Below are 14910 nucleotides of genomic sequence, written 5' to 3' on the forward strand. Positions count from 1 at the left end.
CATGTAATGCATTTGGTTGAGTAATGTGTGAGCGTGCGCCCGTGTGTTTGCTGGGTGGTCATACCTCACGGTCCAGCTGCTGTCGGAGCCAGACCACGCCGGTGTCTTTGTTGACAGAAAAATACCTCACCGCCTCTTCTCCCGAAACACCATATATGAGAGGTTCCCCCTCAGGATCAAGTGCGTTCAGCTGCGCCACTGAGGAACCTGCCAGACAGAGAGACAAAGGTCAAGGGTCATACAGGGTCAAAGGTCAGACAAGATATTTCATTTGTTATGAGACCTCATATTCACATATCTAAAGAGCAATACGTTGCAAATACGCTCTAATCAAGTAGATATCAAGTCAATCGACTAAGCCGTAGGAAAGGTTGCGTGCAATAAACATTTCATTGCATCTCTTATTTTGAGGGGTTTGTACGATCTGAATGGGGAAGAGATTGAGGCCATTGAAAGTTATGCAAGTACAGCAAACTGCATTTCCATGTTCAGGGTAAAGATGCCGTAACACACACACGCAGCTAAGGCCGCAACTAACGATCGGCCAATTATTTTTTCAATTCAATCGATTTAATTAATCGGATAAAAATACAGCATTGAAAAAAGGATTAATTAGCAAATTAACAGTGCAAAAAAAACTTCAAAAAGTGCACAAACAGGTTGCTGCTTGAACCTAATAATTTATAAAAAAAATACAGGATTAGTTTAAACGTCATAATGTTTACTCACTGACATGTTCGCCCATGTTCCCTTGAAGCTTAACTTAATCATTCAAATACTATCATAATTATAGTGCAAGTTTAAGTAAATTTATACACCAATATATTTTATACACGGCTTTAAATGACCAAGTGCTGGTGCTGTGTACTAACTTTAAAATGACAACATACACATATATTTGTCAACAATAACCGATATTGCTAACTAAACCCTCCTGCTTTACTGCTGTTAATAATGAGCTAACGCTAGCTTGTTCGGCTGGATAACGAGGAACAAGCTAAAGAGCCGCTGGAGGCGCGTTAAGTTCCTCACTTCAAAACGGAACAACGTGGTTCTCCCGTGCCACGTCATGGTGGCTTTGCATATTTTGCAATTTGTTTATTTAGTGTGAAAAATGCTCCCAAACCGTGGTCGACTGAAGTCGAAGAGACTTCCCTGCTGCGCCACGTGACTCACAACAGCCGCTGCTCGTTCCTCTACGTCGGCTGCGGCTGCGCGCGCATCTCCGCGACTCGTGAGTGGCGTAATAAACGAATCGATAATGAAATTCGTTGCCAACACCTTTAATAATCGTTTTTTATCGATTCGTCGTTGCAGCGCAAACACACCACCACGAGCGAGGGTAAAGATGAGGGAGGGTTTTTTTTTTTAAATAGAGCTCCAGTGGTACATTGACCTCATTCGTCACAGACACCAGAGCAGAGACAGGCCGGCTAATCAAACCCAGAGGCGGAGCAACATTAGCCGGACTAACCCAGCGTGCTGGACGGAGGCCCCTCAACGCAGGGTCAAGGCTCATTGCTGTCCAGTGTCAAGCTGCTTAGGAAGGGTATAGTGTTATGCACTGAAAGGGAGGGTATGCTGACATCAATCACACACAATGGACCCCAGCGGTTATGAATATGCATCATGTTTCTTATACATAAATAGAACATACTGCTTAAATCTAGACACATGTTTAGAGGTACACTGTCCTGAAGACGTTCTGTTGGTGTGCAGAGCTGTGGTATTTACAACAAAGTCAAAAAGAGGGTATTGAATACGAGTGGATGGACGATGGATTAAATCTTTTCTCTCCCTTCCCACTGGTACTCGGTCAGACAATAGAGGTCAAGCTGAACTGAATCAAGCCTTTCCTTTCCGCACCAAAATGCTCAACACAACGACCAATTAGACTTCAAAATCACCTCCTTGCCTCGGCTTATTAATACATCCATTTTCAAATGAAAGGGAGTCAAAAATGACTAATTAATACGACGATTTATGAACTCCTCTCATTGCGTCTAATGAGATTTATGCAAATTCAACTGCTTTCAATATGAGTTATAATTTGGTTGAAGACGGTGCAAATTGAGCATTTTACCTCATGGTCATCAATAATAACTGATTTTCCTTTCCTCCCGACTGTGGAGGAATAGTTAGCTCCGTGTGGCAGACTTACACTCGAGCGAAGGATAACAAATCAATTGAGGCTAAGACTATGTATGAGAGCCACAATTTTGTGGAAGATTAACTTTTACTGAGGAAAACAAGAGATAAACTAAGAGCCATTGAGCACACCAGTTGGATTATCTGGCCCATGTGCTGGACCGGATGCTAGAATATGCCTCCATCTGTGCGTGTGCAGCAGAATAGCATTTGGTTAAGATTGGGCACTGAATAAACTCTTTTTCTACTAATCTTTTACAATTGCGTTTCATTGTTTTTGAGTAACATGTCTGAAAAAAGCATAATGGATGCAATATAGTAAAAAACTAAATTTTACTTTGTAGTCAAAACATTTTTTCAAATGGGGGAGAGCTTCAATATTGTATGACCATGTTTTTGGCTTTATTTGAATGAATGAAATCTCCTCAAATGAATGATAAAAGGAAGAGAATATACTGTTGCCAACCAGTTATTTTTAGGGACGGTTGAGGCTTAATTTCTGTCTGGCTTAAGTTTGGTTAGTTTAAGGGACAGTGTTTTGGTTGAAGGTTCTGGTTATATTCAGAATTGAAATGAGATAAGGGAAAAGTATTGAGGGTCAATGTTGACTATAGCTCTTCTGCTATATATTCAGAAATATTCCTCAAATATTGTGAAAAAGTTTTAAGTCTACTGTGTGTGTGTGTGTATAAATCGTGTGTGTATAAATCTCTCCAGTGCTTATCTGAAACACTGTGACACAAAGCTGACAAACGATGCTATTTAGCAGCAAGTGATGCCAGTATTACTGTTATGAATGATACAGTGCACATTAACATTGTCCCTCCCCTTCTCCACTTCTATGCAACACTGCTCTCATGACAAGAGCGATGGGCTGGAGGACCATCTCTCTACCTCACCTTCTCTCCCATTGTCCCCTGAATACTCAATCTGCAATGCACACCCTTCTGCATTAACATATTAAGCTTAGATCAGAATGACCACAGCAGAGCTAATTAGAATGAGGTAAGCTAGAGACACATGGGGGCTGAACCATGGACCCTTTAGAGATGTGTGCTTAATTTAAAAAACAACCACTCTGAGAACACACAGTTTTAATTAGCAACACGTTTAATTTGTGTTTCTAAATATTTTTAGAAGATAATACATGAGTAAAATTAGATTTACTGATGCCTCTCATATGTGAGACGGCATCGCAGGAAAAGAGGCAAAAACTGAATAAATAACTGGTTTCCTCAAATGGGTAGAAAGCCATCAGCGTTTACAAAAATGAGTGTTCTGAAAACATCAATCCTCCCAACACAGAGATACAATAAATCAACAATTGCAGTATTACAGTGAGGAGAGAGTTAAAAGGAAGAGGAAAGGAGATGGCCAATGTGGTGTGTTGAGGAAACATCACTGCTTCCTGTGTCAGGGTGATGCACGCAATGGCGTAACACACACAAACTGACCACGCCTATGAACTACTCGCTAACCTGCATGCAGCGGCTGCCGCATGTTTTACTAGGTATAATGTTTTAGGAAAAGCAAGAGAGCCAATGGGGACACTGAATCCGCCGCCGGAGGACATCAATCACGGCTGGATCGATGCACGCGTTCGACGGGGACTCGGCTCGTTGCTGCCCCGGGGCCTCGGGATGAAGGAGAAAAAGAAAAAGAGGCTATTGGCCAAAGCCCTGTTCATTATGTTGGTGACATCTTCAGACCTCTCGTTCATCTGAACGCTGATTCAGTGGGACAGGCGCTGTCAGGACTGCAATTTCACGCATGTTGTGAATTGTAGCTCAGATTTTTACGGTGCACAGAGGCTCAACGGGTATATGGGTTTAGTACCATCAGAGCAGCAAAACAATAAAATAAAAGATGTTTTAAAAACCAAGTAGAGAGATGACTGACTGGGGACAGTCCAGAGGAATCTTGATCTTCACCTGCTTCATATAAATACTTGATGTATTGTCTTGAGGCGGGGCCGGAGAGCCTCCGGGTGCAAGTCATCCAATCGGTTGGCTGATGAGTCAGTATGATGCCACTCATGTTACTATATTGTCTGTCCACTGACAAAGAGGGCCTTCAAACACATCAGCAACACGGACTTGAAGCCTTTCTGCCTGCCTTCAATCACTCTCATCAAAAATTCAAGGAGTCAAACCCCGTCTCCGGCTAGCTGCAGCATGAGCTCATCCAGAAAACTGTGTTTGGTTCAGACTTCATAGTGCAACGTTTGGCACTTCATGGACGGCCACGTGAAGAGAGCAGCAGCTATGATGGAAAGCCCTCGCACCTATCACACAGATGAGTTGTGATTAGGAGAGTGGGGCTCTAAACCGTAAACACTTTTCAGCAGAAGAGCGAGTTTGACAGGCCCGGAGCGTGCACCAAGAGAGCACTTTAAACAACGTTTGGCTAATTACAACAAGATGGTCAGTTTCTGATTCACAAGTACAGAAGTTGAGTGCTGGATTCCATGCACTGAAGGCTCCATACAACGTACATAAACTGGTACCCACATATGGAATTGTATGTAGTATAGTGGAAATGTACGTATGTTTGCTGCACATTTGTGTTGAATGCACCTTGGCAGTCACACCAGTGTGTGCTCACCACTGTTTTCGGTCACTCCATATGAAGAATTCTATCGACCATCTTTTAGAGCTCTTGGGGACACATGCATTAACTTGCACACTCACCTCCAGCCAAACAGGCAACAAATTAAACCTTTTTTTCCCAAATAAGATAGAGATGAACTCATCACCCCTTTCTTTGCCAGCGGTGCCGCGTGCTGCGTTAATGTGTAGAGATTCAGCCAGTGTGGCCAGAAACTGAGTGCTTACAACTCGATTTCCATACAGAGAGAGGTGTATTTTTTCAGGGGGCATATTCAATAGCAGAAAAGAGGTTGCATGCTGATTTAGTGTTTGGGGGTAATTCAGTATACACTTCATTTCCCTGTAGGATGAAGACAGCCTTGGAGTGTTGGCAAATTATTCCTCCGGGAGGCGATTGAGACAGAACGCAATAAAACGTGAAAAAAAGACGGAAGGAAAGAAAAAGTTCACTGCCTTTTCTATTTCATATCTGTGTGCCTATTCTCATACTGACAGACCTGCTTCAGATTAGTACAATTTATTTATCAAATATTGGATATGAATGAAAAATGTTGCTCTTCAAAAAGGCAGTTACAATTGTCTGTTAGAACAAAGCTACTTTATCTCAAAGAATTTCAATGGCTCCTTTGAAACGAGACCAAAGAAATCTAGCTCATTTTCTCTGTTTTTCACTGGCCTTCTCTCCTCTGTGTATGTGTGTGTGTTTGTGACATCAATAACCGTGATGCGTGAGAGAGCCGAAGACAAATAGTGCCTGGAGTCTGGCTTTAAGTGACTCCTGTGTTTCAACAACGCACGGCGCGAGAGTCCTTGGGAGGCCGTGTATTAATCCAACAGATTTATGACTAAATCTGTCACGGATGAGAGGAGAACACCCTCTGCCTTTACTTTAGCCATTCCTGTGAGAAATACGCACACATCCTAAATATGTGTGTGCAGCCTTTAAATGAATAACACATACACTAAAGGCTGTGCAAAAATAAAGTGATAAAAAAAAACCTAAAAAAACCTCAACTCAACTCTTTAAATTGTGAAAAGACAAAAAGCAAAGTCAGTTTTGTTTTACTAAGCTTGCAGAAAGGCATCAAGGGATTCCTATGAAGAAGAAGATGTCATTAGAAAATACACTCATGTGTACATAAGATTATACTTAAATAAAGCAGTGTTTTTGGTCATCAGGTTATCAGAGTACATTGTTGGAGTTGCCTCGGCTGTGCAGACATGAATCACTCACTTGATGAGGCCGATCCAGCTCAGTACAAAACCAACCGAGGAGGACCCCGCGTGTGATTAGATGTCCAGCTCAGGAATTGGCTTTCTAATAAACGCAAATGGTGAGATGATGAAAACACTGAGCGACAAGGCCGTGACTAACCAATCACATCGCGAACGTCGGAGGACAGTGAAGGACATTAGCGGACGGTGGTCCCGCACATCGGTGAGGAGCGGCAGGCCCGTCACTGCAGATTCACGCGCAGCTCTGCAGGATAGCTCATACTCCTGCCGTTCTCTATCCCATCCCCTCCCCCCAAATGCTCTCTCCCTCTCTTTTCTTTTTGTCATCCACTCGTCCCGCTCGTGGAGGCCGGACAGAGGGACGCAGGCAGCGTTGATGGGAGCGGACAGGTGGCGGTATGCTACTGGGGCTGTGACGGTCTTTGTCACAAAAAAGGACGTCCGCCCCCCGAACGCACGCGCATCCCCCCCTAAATCCCACCACTCCTGTCAACATGCCAAAATGTCCATCAACACTGGCCCTTTGCCCCGCCCGCCTGATTCTTCCCTTTTCTTATCAGTCTTGCTCTTTTCTTCCAATCGCGCTGCCCACTTCAGTTCTTAATCCCATTCGTATTCTGTTATTTGCCTTCTCTTTTTTACCCTCCATACTCTCAGTCTCCTCTGCACTGGCCCGCTGCTGACCCCACCGGGGCTGACTATTACCTGAGAGTGAGCTAAATCATGGTCGGGTAATGGAACATGCCACCTTCATTGTGAAGCAACACACACACACACACACACACACACATACACACACACTGGCGTTGAAACAAAAGCCTCTCCCTTTTGGCCTTTTCCCATTTCTCTGCCGTTTACATGTTTATGATCTGGACTGTGTGTAACTGAAATATAGTGCTGATGTTGTTCCTATCAGCCCTGCGGATGTGGATGTGATGTTGGGGAAAGGCAGCAGCCGGAGCGGAGGCAACTCAAAGTTGACCTCCGGACCTGGTCGTCATTGGAAAGGAGATGTGGAGCATTGCCTCAGAAAACAAGGGCTCTACCTCTCGACAAATGTAGCTATGTGGGGTCGTCGGGTCGCACGGGTAGAGAGGGTTGGTGGTTTGTGCCCCGGCTGCCCCATGTCGAAGTGTCCTAAAATGAAAAGCCATGGTTTAAAAATACAAGTCGCTTTGGATAAAAGCGTCAGCTAAATGACCTGTAATGTAATTCAAAGATTGGATGAATCAGCGGGGCTTTCCTTGTGGTGGACAAGGGTGAGGACGGGGGCGGGGTTACCTGCAGGGCACAGGCACAGCTTAATGCCACTGTCCAAAATGCATTTTATATTTATCATTTGAATAATAAGTTGTGCACACGCATGGAAAACTTATTTTCTATAAACTCTCACTGTTATTGTTCTTCAGCAGCGCTTTGTTCCTACATTGCATGTGCTCAGTTTCTATTTTTTAGGCAAGCCAGAAAAAAAAGATACTGCCTGGCTTTGATTTATTTCAATAAAAAGGGGAAACCCTGCTGTTGCAGCAGGGAACTCTCGAATAGCAGATGTTGCTGATTCAAATATGAAAATCTGCTGTGGCAAATCTGCCTTTTTTTTTACCCTTGTTAGATTTTCCTCAAATGTCATTCAGAATTAGCATAAAAATTGATTTGCCACCTCGGTTCAGTGGCCCACATCCACTTGCCATGTAGACTAGCATCAAGCCCCCTCTGCTGCTTCTTTTCCCATTCCCTTTCTAGATATAGCTTTATTGCGGCATGTTTTGTGGTTTCTCAGCAGTCCCCATGGTGCAACAGTTGTAGAATGGCGCTTCATACACCACACTAGCATGCCTGATCCCGGCCTGGTCCAGCTCATCTCAGTAGAGCTGACTGACTGGCCAGGCTAGACCAAAGCCAGCTGGACTTTATCTATTCGGGCAGAGTCACAAGCACATCTCTATCTTCCTCATCTCACTCTTTTATGCCCATCTGCCGTGAAGCCCCTCTCACCCTCATCTCCCTCCTCTGCCAACCCGTTGCGTGTGCATCACTCTCACAGCCACAGTTTCTGCCAGCTCCCTGTCATTCATCCTGCTTCTTAAGTTCCTTCTCCACCTTTCGCTCTCTCTCTATGTCCTTCACCCTTTTCCATCCTAGAGTACCTGCATCCCCGGCTCCTTTTTGTCACCTCTCCCTCTCCATCCCTCATGACTAAAACACTCAGCTGATAATGTGCTCAAGAAGACGAATCAGATGACTCCAGTGCAGACATGTCAAACTTGTTTCTGTGTGTGTCTTTCAAGATTGTTTACAGTGGTGCCTAAATCTGATGTCCAGCTTCCGCCCATACAGCATTTTTCCTCCCGTGCAACGCCACACTCGTTTAATGGATTATTAATGAACTCATCATCTGGAGCGCTCATTAGCTTCAGGTCCTGTTTCCTGACAATGCCAATGGCTCTGGAAAATTGAAAATTGGCTCTTTGGTCAAGAGGGACAGAGTGACACAGTGTGTAAGTTTCAGTGGCATGTAGCGGTTTGTGGCGGGCTGATATCATCGAAAAGGTCCGACCCTTTCCTTTACAAATGTTTCACAACTACGATGGTCTGAATGTGGAGCTGTGTGCTGTGAGGATTCTGCTCTGTGCATTAAGTTATAAAAGTATCAAAAACATCAAATAAATTCACAATAGAATTGGAAATTTTACGTGTTTAAGATAGTTTCCAGAGCAGCATGACATGTTAGCAACAACAAATTCACTAAATAAAGTAATTAATATCTCACTGGAAAGAGATGTAAAATGTCAATGAAATTAATATAATTTCTCAGTTTATAAAGAATGAAGAAGTCATTCCTCACGTCTTCTGTCCTCCAGGCTGCGTCGTCTCAGCCAACACCAGCTTTTGCTGCGTTTGTGTGAACAACGTGGCCGACTGACTTAGGTTTCACTTTTTTTTTTTACTTGTTGAAAGATTTATTGCTGAAGTGTTTTTAACTTTTTATTGCACGTACAACAACAAGCGCAGTTGCCGTCAACTCCAGTATCATTCACCAAAGGTTGTGTGTCTGTCTGTGTGTATGTGTGTGTGTAGCTGGAGTGGATCGGCCCGACAGAGAGCAGATCAAATGCACTGTGCAGTAGCATGATGAATTATGTCAAACCAAGCAGAATTACAAATAAAAAGCACCAGAAACTCCAGGTTGGTATACACTATACATCATTATTAAATGAGCCCTATTTAGAACCGTTTGATACAGACATTAATGGCTCTTGTTAGTGACTCAGTGGAAGAGGACGTAGATGTACTGTAAATGCCTTTTTCTAAGCAAAAGGAAACTAATCTTGTGTAACAATACACAGTTATTTGTATTATATTCAATATCTCCCTCTAAATGTCCTTTTGAACAGTGTCTCTTTCCCTTCCCACCAAAAGGCAGACAGGGAGCGGACATGCTGCATTCTAATGATAATAATTCTGGATCTTGTCGTTGGAGACAAAACAAACAAACAGAAAAACAAATTTAGGGGGCGAGAGGCAAAGACAACAGCAAAGCCCGTCTTATTCCTTAACAACAACAAAAAAGAAAGACATGTGCTTCTAAGGAGGCCTTAAACGTCAAACACCTTCTGCTGCAAGATAAGAGGAGTTAAATTATACCACAGTCTCTCCATCCCACCAGTGTGCAAAACCACACACACACACACACACACACACACACACACACACACACACACACACAACGCCTTCTTAGCCCATCATTGATCCACGTCCCACATACAAAGATTCAGAAAACCAACACTTTCTAAAAAAAGTAAATATGTGCTAACAAAAAGTTGACAACACATGCAGCTGAAAAAGCTGCAGTTACAGCAGCCTGCGTCACCTCCAGGAAAGGTGACACGCTGGACGCACAATGACAGAATAAGAGGGCGACATCATTGTCAACTAGGGGAGAAGACACAGATGTAGATAAAAAAGCAAGCCGATTAGAGCCAGTCTGTAAATGAGGGGGCAAAGAGGTAAGTCAATGAGTCCCATCTGGCCTTTATGAGTACAAATGTAAGCTTTCAAAGCTAGAATGACACCACCTTTCTTTGTAGAATGCACACTAGCCTCAGACCAATGTTGAAATTAGCCTCTAGGTGTCTCCTTTAAGCTGATTCAGCACTTCATCCAAACAATAAAAATGTGTTATTCTGGGACTGATCATGGCTCAGTCACGCGTTAGAAATGTATCCTGTTCCTGCCACATGTTCACATCACAGCACTGGCATTCAGCTAGTTTGGTCACTAGTCTTGCACTAATCAGATAATGGCAGGCAACAGGGCCGCACAAAAGCAGATGTTTTTTTTGCCAAGCAACATTCATAACACTATGCATGCCCGGGTAGCAGCTTTCAAAGCATCAATTGTGCTGTTGAACATCAGAGGTTTCCAGCTCTCAAAGACAATGGGGAGGTCTAATTGACATTTTACTTTCCATTTTGCTCATGTTTTTTTGCATCAAATTGAAAAGCTTGTTTTGTGTGTGATAGGAAGAAGCTGGGATGTAAAATACAGACAGGAATATATTGATGCTACAGTCATAATACTAACTGTAGCATGCATGTTCCATTGGGCACAGAGTGACGGGGGGGCCGCAAGCCACCTGACTCATTCAAAACACACGCAGACAGACTGCAGACAAGCAAGCATTGCCCCTCCTCAGTCCCACAGCTTCCTGCGATGGAGCCGAGAGAGCCGGTCACTGATGTGAAACGTCAATTTCCAGGTTAGCTGCTCCGTGTGGCTCAGGCAGGTATCAGCCGTGACCCACCTGGGCCAGATAAGCAGCTGCAGGTAGCTGATCTGCCACCCAGCAAGGCAGCTCTCAGGACTGGAGAATAGAGTAACACCCACACACACACGTACACGCACACACAATAAAACAATACATTTGAGGAAAAAATGGAAATACGGTCCAATGACAATTGCAGAAAATAGATGTGGTGTTGCAAAATCCCAAATTTATCCAAATGAGGAGAGATTGCCGTAATCAAATATAAGGCTCAGCTCAACTGATCATTTGGGGTAATGAAAGAAAGTATAATTAGAATCCCCATCAAAAATGTTGTTGTGTTGTTTTTGTGATTGAGGCCAGGCATACACAATCGTCACACACGGATATACTCTCTGTGTGTGTGTAAGCCCATCCTCAGTCAGTCAGGTGACCACCGCCGCCACCACGGAGACAGTCACTGTCAGCTCGGTGCGGGCGCCTCAGCAGCGCTGCTCAACCTGGTGTCGCTCCACATTCCCACAGACATCTTTAATTATCTTTTACAACCCGGAAAGAAATATCTCACACTCACAAAAAGCCACACAGACACACACAGCTTAAACCTTTCCAACACGACCCCATCTTTGTCTGTCGGTCGTCTCCAGTCTCACAATGAGGGGAACTGACTGATTGTTGGAAACAGTTTCATTTTTAAACTTTCTGTATACTACTAGAACACGTTTCAGGTTTATATTGGATTCAAAGAGGACCACCACCAGAAAAGTAAAAAGATTTAGAGCTCAATATAATGGTGGGTGATTTCTATGTAGACTCACAAAATATTGTGTGTCATTGAATAAAAGTAGATATGTCAGGATATAAGGACATTGGTCAAAAATGTTCAAGAAGCGCTTACGTTTAGGTTCAAAGGTAAGATTTGTGTTGACTCTAGATGAGCCTTCCTAAAAAGATGTATTTGAGGGCTGTGGGTTTGAATTGATACACCTGCAGAAACCGTACTGATTCAGTAGTGGGGAGACAGTGAGTACATCATGATGAGAGGGTACAAAACTATGAGGTCATTGTAACTTAAGCACTTAATTTCTGTTGAAGGATATGAAAGCTTGGTCTAAAATAGTTTAAGAACGTACATACTTAACGCTGTTACATGTTAGCATGGAACAGCATTTTAACAAATCAGTCTTAAATAAGAGCTTATGGGTTTTTGGATAAATGCTTTGCTCTGTTACACTCCCATTGCATCAGGCTGGGAATGATGAAATCAACTAAACTTGCTGTAAAACAAGTTATTTTTTGCTGTGTGTGCGCTATCCCCTTGCATTCACAATGGAACGAGGCATTGGCCTGTTTGGCCCCGCTTCCCCCTTTGGACATTGGTACCCTTCATTACCATTCATTTAAAATAACAGAGCAACCCACTGACCTACGGTGGCTCTGAAGTGCGGTGCTTTCCTATTTGCCGTTGTGTTTTGCACTTCACAGCCACCGTACTGACCAGAAATCGGTTAAATGATCCGTCTTTTGTCATTACGTCTTGTTAGGTTATAATTTTTTTAAAGTAAAGTATAGGAATTAGACAAGTCAAGTTATTTAAATGTCTATTACAAAAATGTATGAGGTTTTCCTTTTATCTGCTGAATGACCTAACTGATTCAGCAGATGTTTTCTGGGAGCATGATGGAAACACAAGTTAAATCATTTTATTACACCACTGCCCAAATTACATTTGATATACATTACATGTCATATAAGACTGCATATTTTAAAATACATGTTTTGTTCAATGCAGGTAGAAACACAAGAATGAAAGTCAGATTGCTAGAAAAACAACATCAGGGATGAGTGATGATATCCAAAATAATGTAGAAATATGAGCAGAATGTTTAGCGAGCGAGGACACAAAGAAGCAATGTTGCAATGAGAGGCCAGAGGGCCGCCAGTGTTTGCAATGACCGTAATAACACTTACACATCACGTGCTGGCTAAGTGCTAACAATATATTGCAGCAAGCGTCATGATGGATGGTGTGTTTGCAGACACCACTGAACCGTGGACCCCATTATTTCCTGAGGGAGGAATGGGGGGGGGGGGGGGGCGAGGCACCATGGGGAGAGATAAGGGATGATTGACTAAACCAAAACAGAGGTCCCTCATGGATGGCAGTGTGCCGGCATTATTGGGTGACCATTGTGGGAGTCAACGCAATGACAGCAGAGAGCTGAGGAGGTCAAGTGCACCCCCTCCCCTAAAGTGAGGCGGGGGACAATGCCTCACGTGGCGAGAAAAACTTCCAGCCATTAGGAACACCTCTCGGACATGCTGGGACTGCGATCAGCCGGTTCCAACCTCGACTGGAAGGAATGCTTCGCTTCTGCAGCTGGTAGATAGGATTCATACAAATGAGACACGTTGGCTTTCAGTCATCATCAAACTCAAATGGCGACGGACACGAGAGCAGATGCAGAGAGGACACTTCACGTTCCGATTTGGCTGAATGAACGGAAACAGACCTCTGATATGCCATTGGACAGCGACAGATATCCAAAGCACGTAGGTTATGAGACACGGACCAAAACACCAAATCAGCTCCCAGACGACGAGCCCCCTCCTTGTCTCCAGACGAACACGCATTTTATCGCTGCATATTTGTCTTTGTTTGGTTTCTGCTCTGTGTTGTTTAGGCAAAGTGCTGTTGGAAGTAAATTCAGTTAATTAAAGAAATAAATGGCCGATTCAAACTCATTCACGATGGTTTAGACCTCGCCTAGATGAAGGAAGCTAAACGTCTTTAGGAAAAGAAATGGATGTGGCTCATTTCAATGAATGCTTTGGGAGCAGTAATTCCTTTCTCTGCATTATACTTCTATGTTACGATCCCATTCTAAACATTGCTGCGAATACTTTTCTTGCTAAAATCAACTTGTGTTGTTTAGTTTAAGTACACTTACATTTTCCTTCACTACAATACTACTTTCATTCATTCATCAGTGCGTTCCCAAAGATAGCAAATGTTATATTTCCCAACCCTAGTAAAATAGAAACCACTGCATTTCATAAATGTTATACATGTCTACACCAGGATAACTTGCATGTAGGAATTACTGAAATCAATTCTAGCTGCATTATGGCATACATTTTGTTCTGAAACAGTAATTTTGTGCAGTAATTGTTTTACTTCCTAATTAAGGATCAGTTCCCTTTGCATAGATGTTGTTTTGCAGGAACAGCCTATTGAACAGTGCACAGTGAGCTGCACCACTACCACGTAAACAGGGGTTAACAGTTGAAAAAGAGCGAATGGTGGAATTGACTAAATCTACCGGTGTTAGTTGAGGGTACATCTTTCAGTTTAAGTGGTTGGTAGGGTTTTAATCTGCAATGTGTTTACAGCTCATTAATGAAGCAGCCCAGAGCCAAAGAGAGCAGGAGTGTGCACATGCTTGCGTCTCATACGCTGTGCCGTATAAATCAGCACCAGGAGACTCTGCCAGGTAAGGAGACCTGTCATAACATTAACACAATATGTTCATTCATATTGGCAAAAGCATTGGAAAACCCAATCTGACATTTTGAGCTTCACCCACAATTTTATGTGAACTGCAAGAAGAGAGTTAAGGCCTTAGTGCCAAAAGCAGGGTTTCAAACGCAACTGACGACACCTCCAAAAAAAATACAGCATTTTGCCACCTTAAATATGCAGTTACATATTTAGTCAAAGAAGATTACTTTGGAATATGTCAATCATTATGTCATCAGTTTATTGGGAGGTCTTTGACTAGAGCGTCAAAATGATCTATTATCTAGACAGAAGATTTGACAGAAGCATTTGCGTTATCGAGGAGCACTCCCAATCAAACGCCATCAATCTACAATAGCAAGGACTTTGTTGACGAGTGCGGTCAACATGGTCAATATATCCAATCAGAACGCCGTGAAAGAGAGTGTCGACAAGCCGTAGCTAATGTAAAGTGCGCCAGGCATCCGAGGGGAATTGGCTGGGGAGAGAGTACACAGACATTATCAACGCGTTCAGGGAAAGGCTCTAATAAGTTGTTCCTTAGGGCAACTCCCTGCTCCCTAATTATTATTGAATTAGGGACGCCATGGAGCTAATTAAAAGTGCAAGGTATTTACTGTTGCAGTGAAAAG

General features: G+C 43.2%; 1 protein-coding gene across 1 annotated transcript in view; it reads right to left on the reverse strand.

Annotated features, from left to right (window-relative positions):
- Positions 1-14910, reverse strand: part of cdh23 (cadherin-related 23) — a 135094-nt gene that overhangs the window by 104119 nt on the left and 16065 nt on the right. The window contains exon 4 of the mRNA XM_078104959.1: positions 65-207. Within this exon, the coding sequence (XP_077961085.1) occupies positions 65-207 (143 nt within the window). The remainder of the gene's footprint in view (positions 1-64; positions 208-14910) is intronic.

The sequence above is a fragment of the Gasterosteus aculeatus genome, chromosome 6, assembly GCF_964276395.1.
Source record: "Gasterosteus aculeatus chromosome 6, fGasAcu3.hap1.1, whole genome shotgun sequence".
Taxonomy (NCBI): domain Eukaryota; kingdom Metazoa; phylum Chordata; class Actinopteri; order Perciformes; family Gasterosteidae; genus Gasterosteus; species Gasterosteus aculeatus.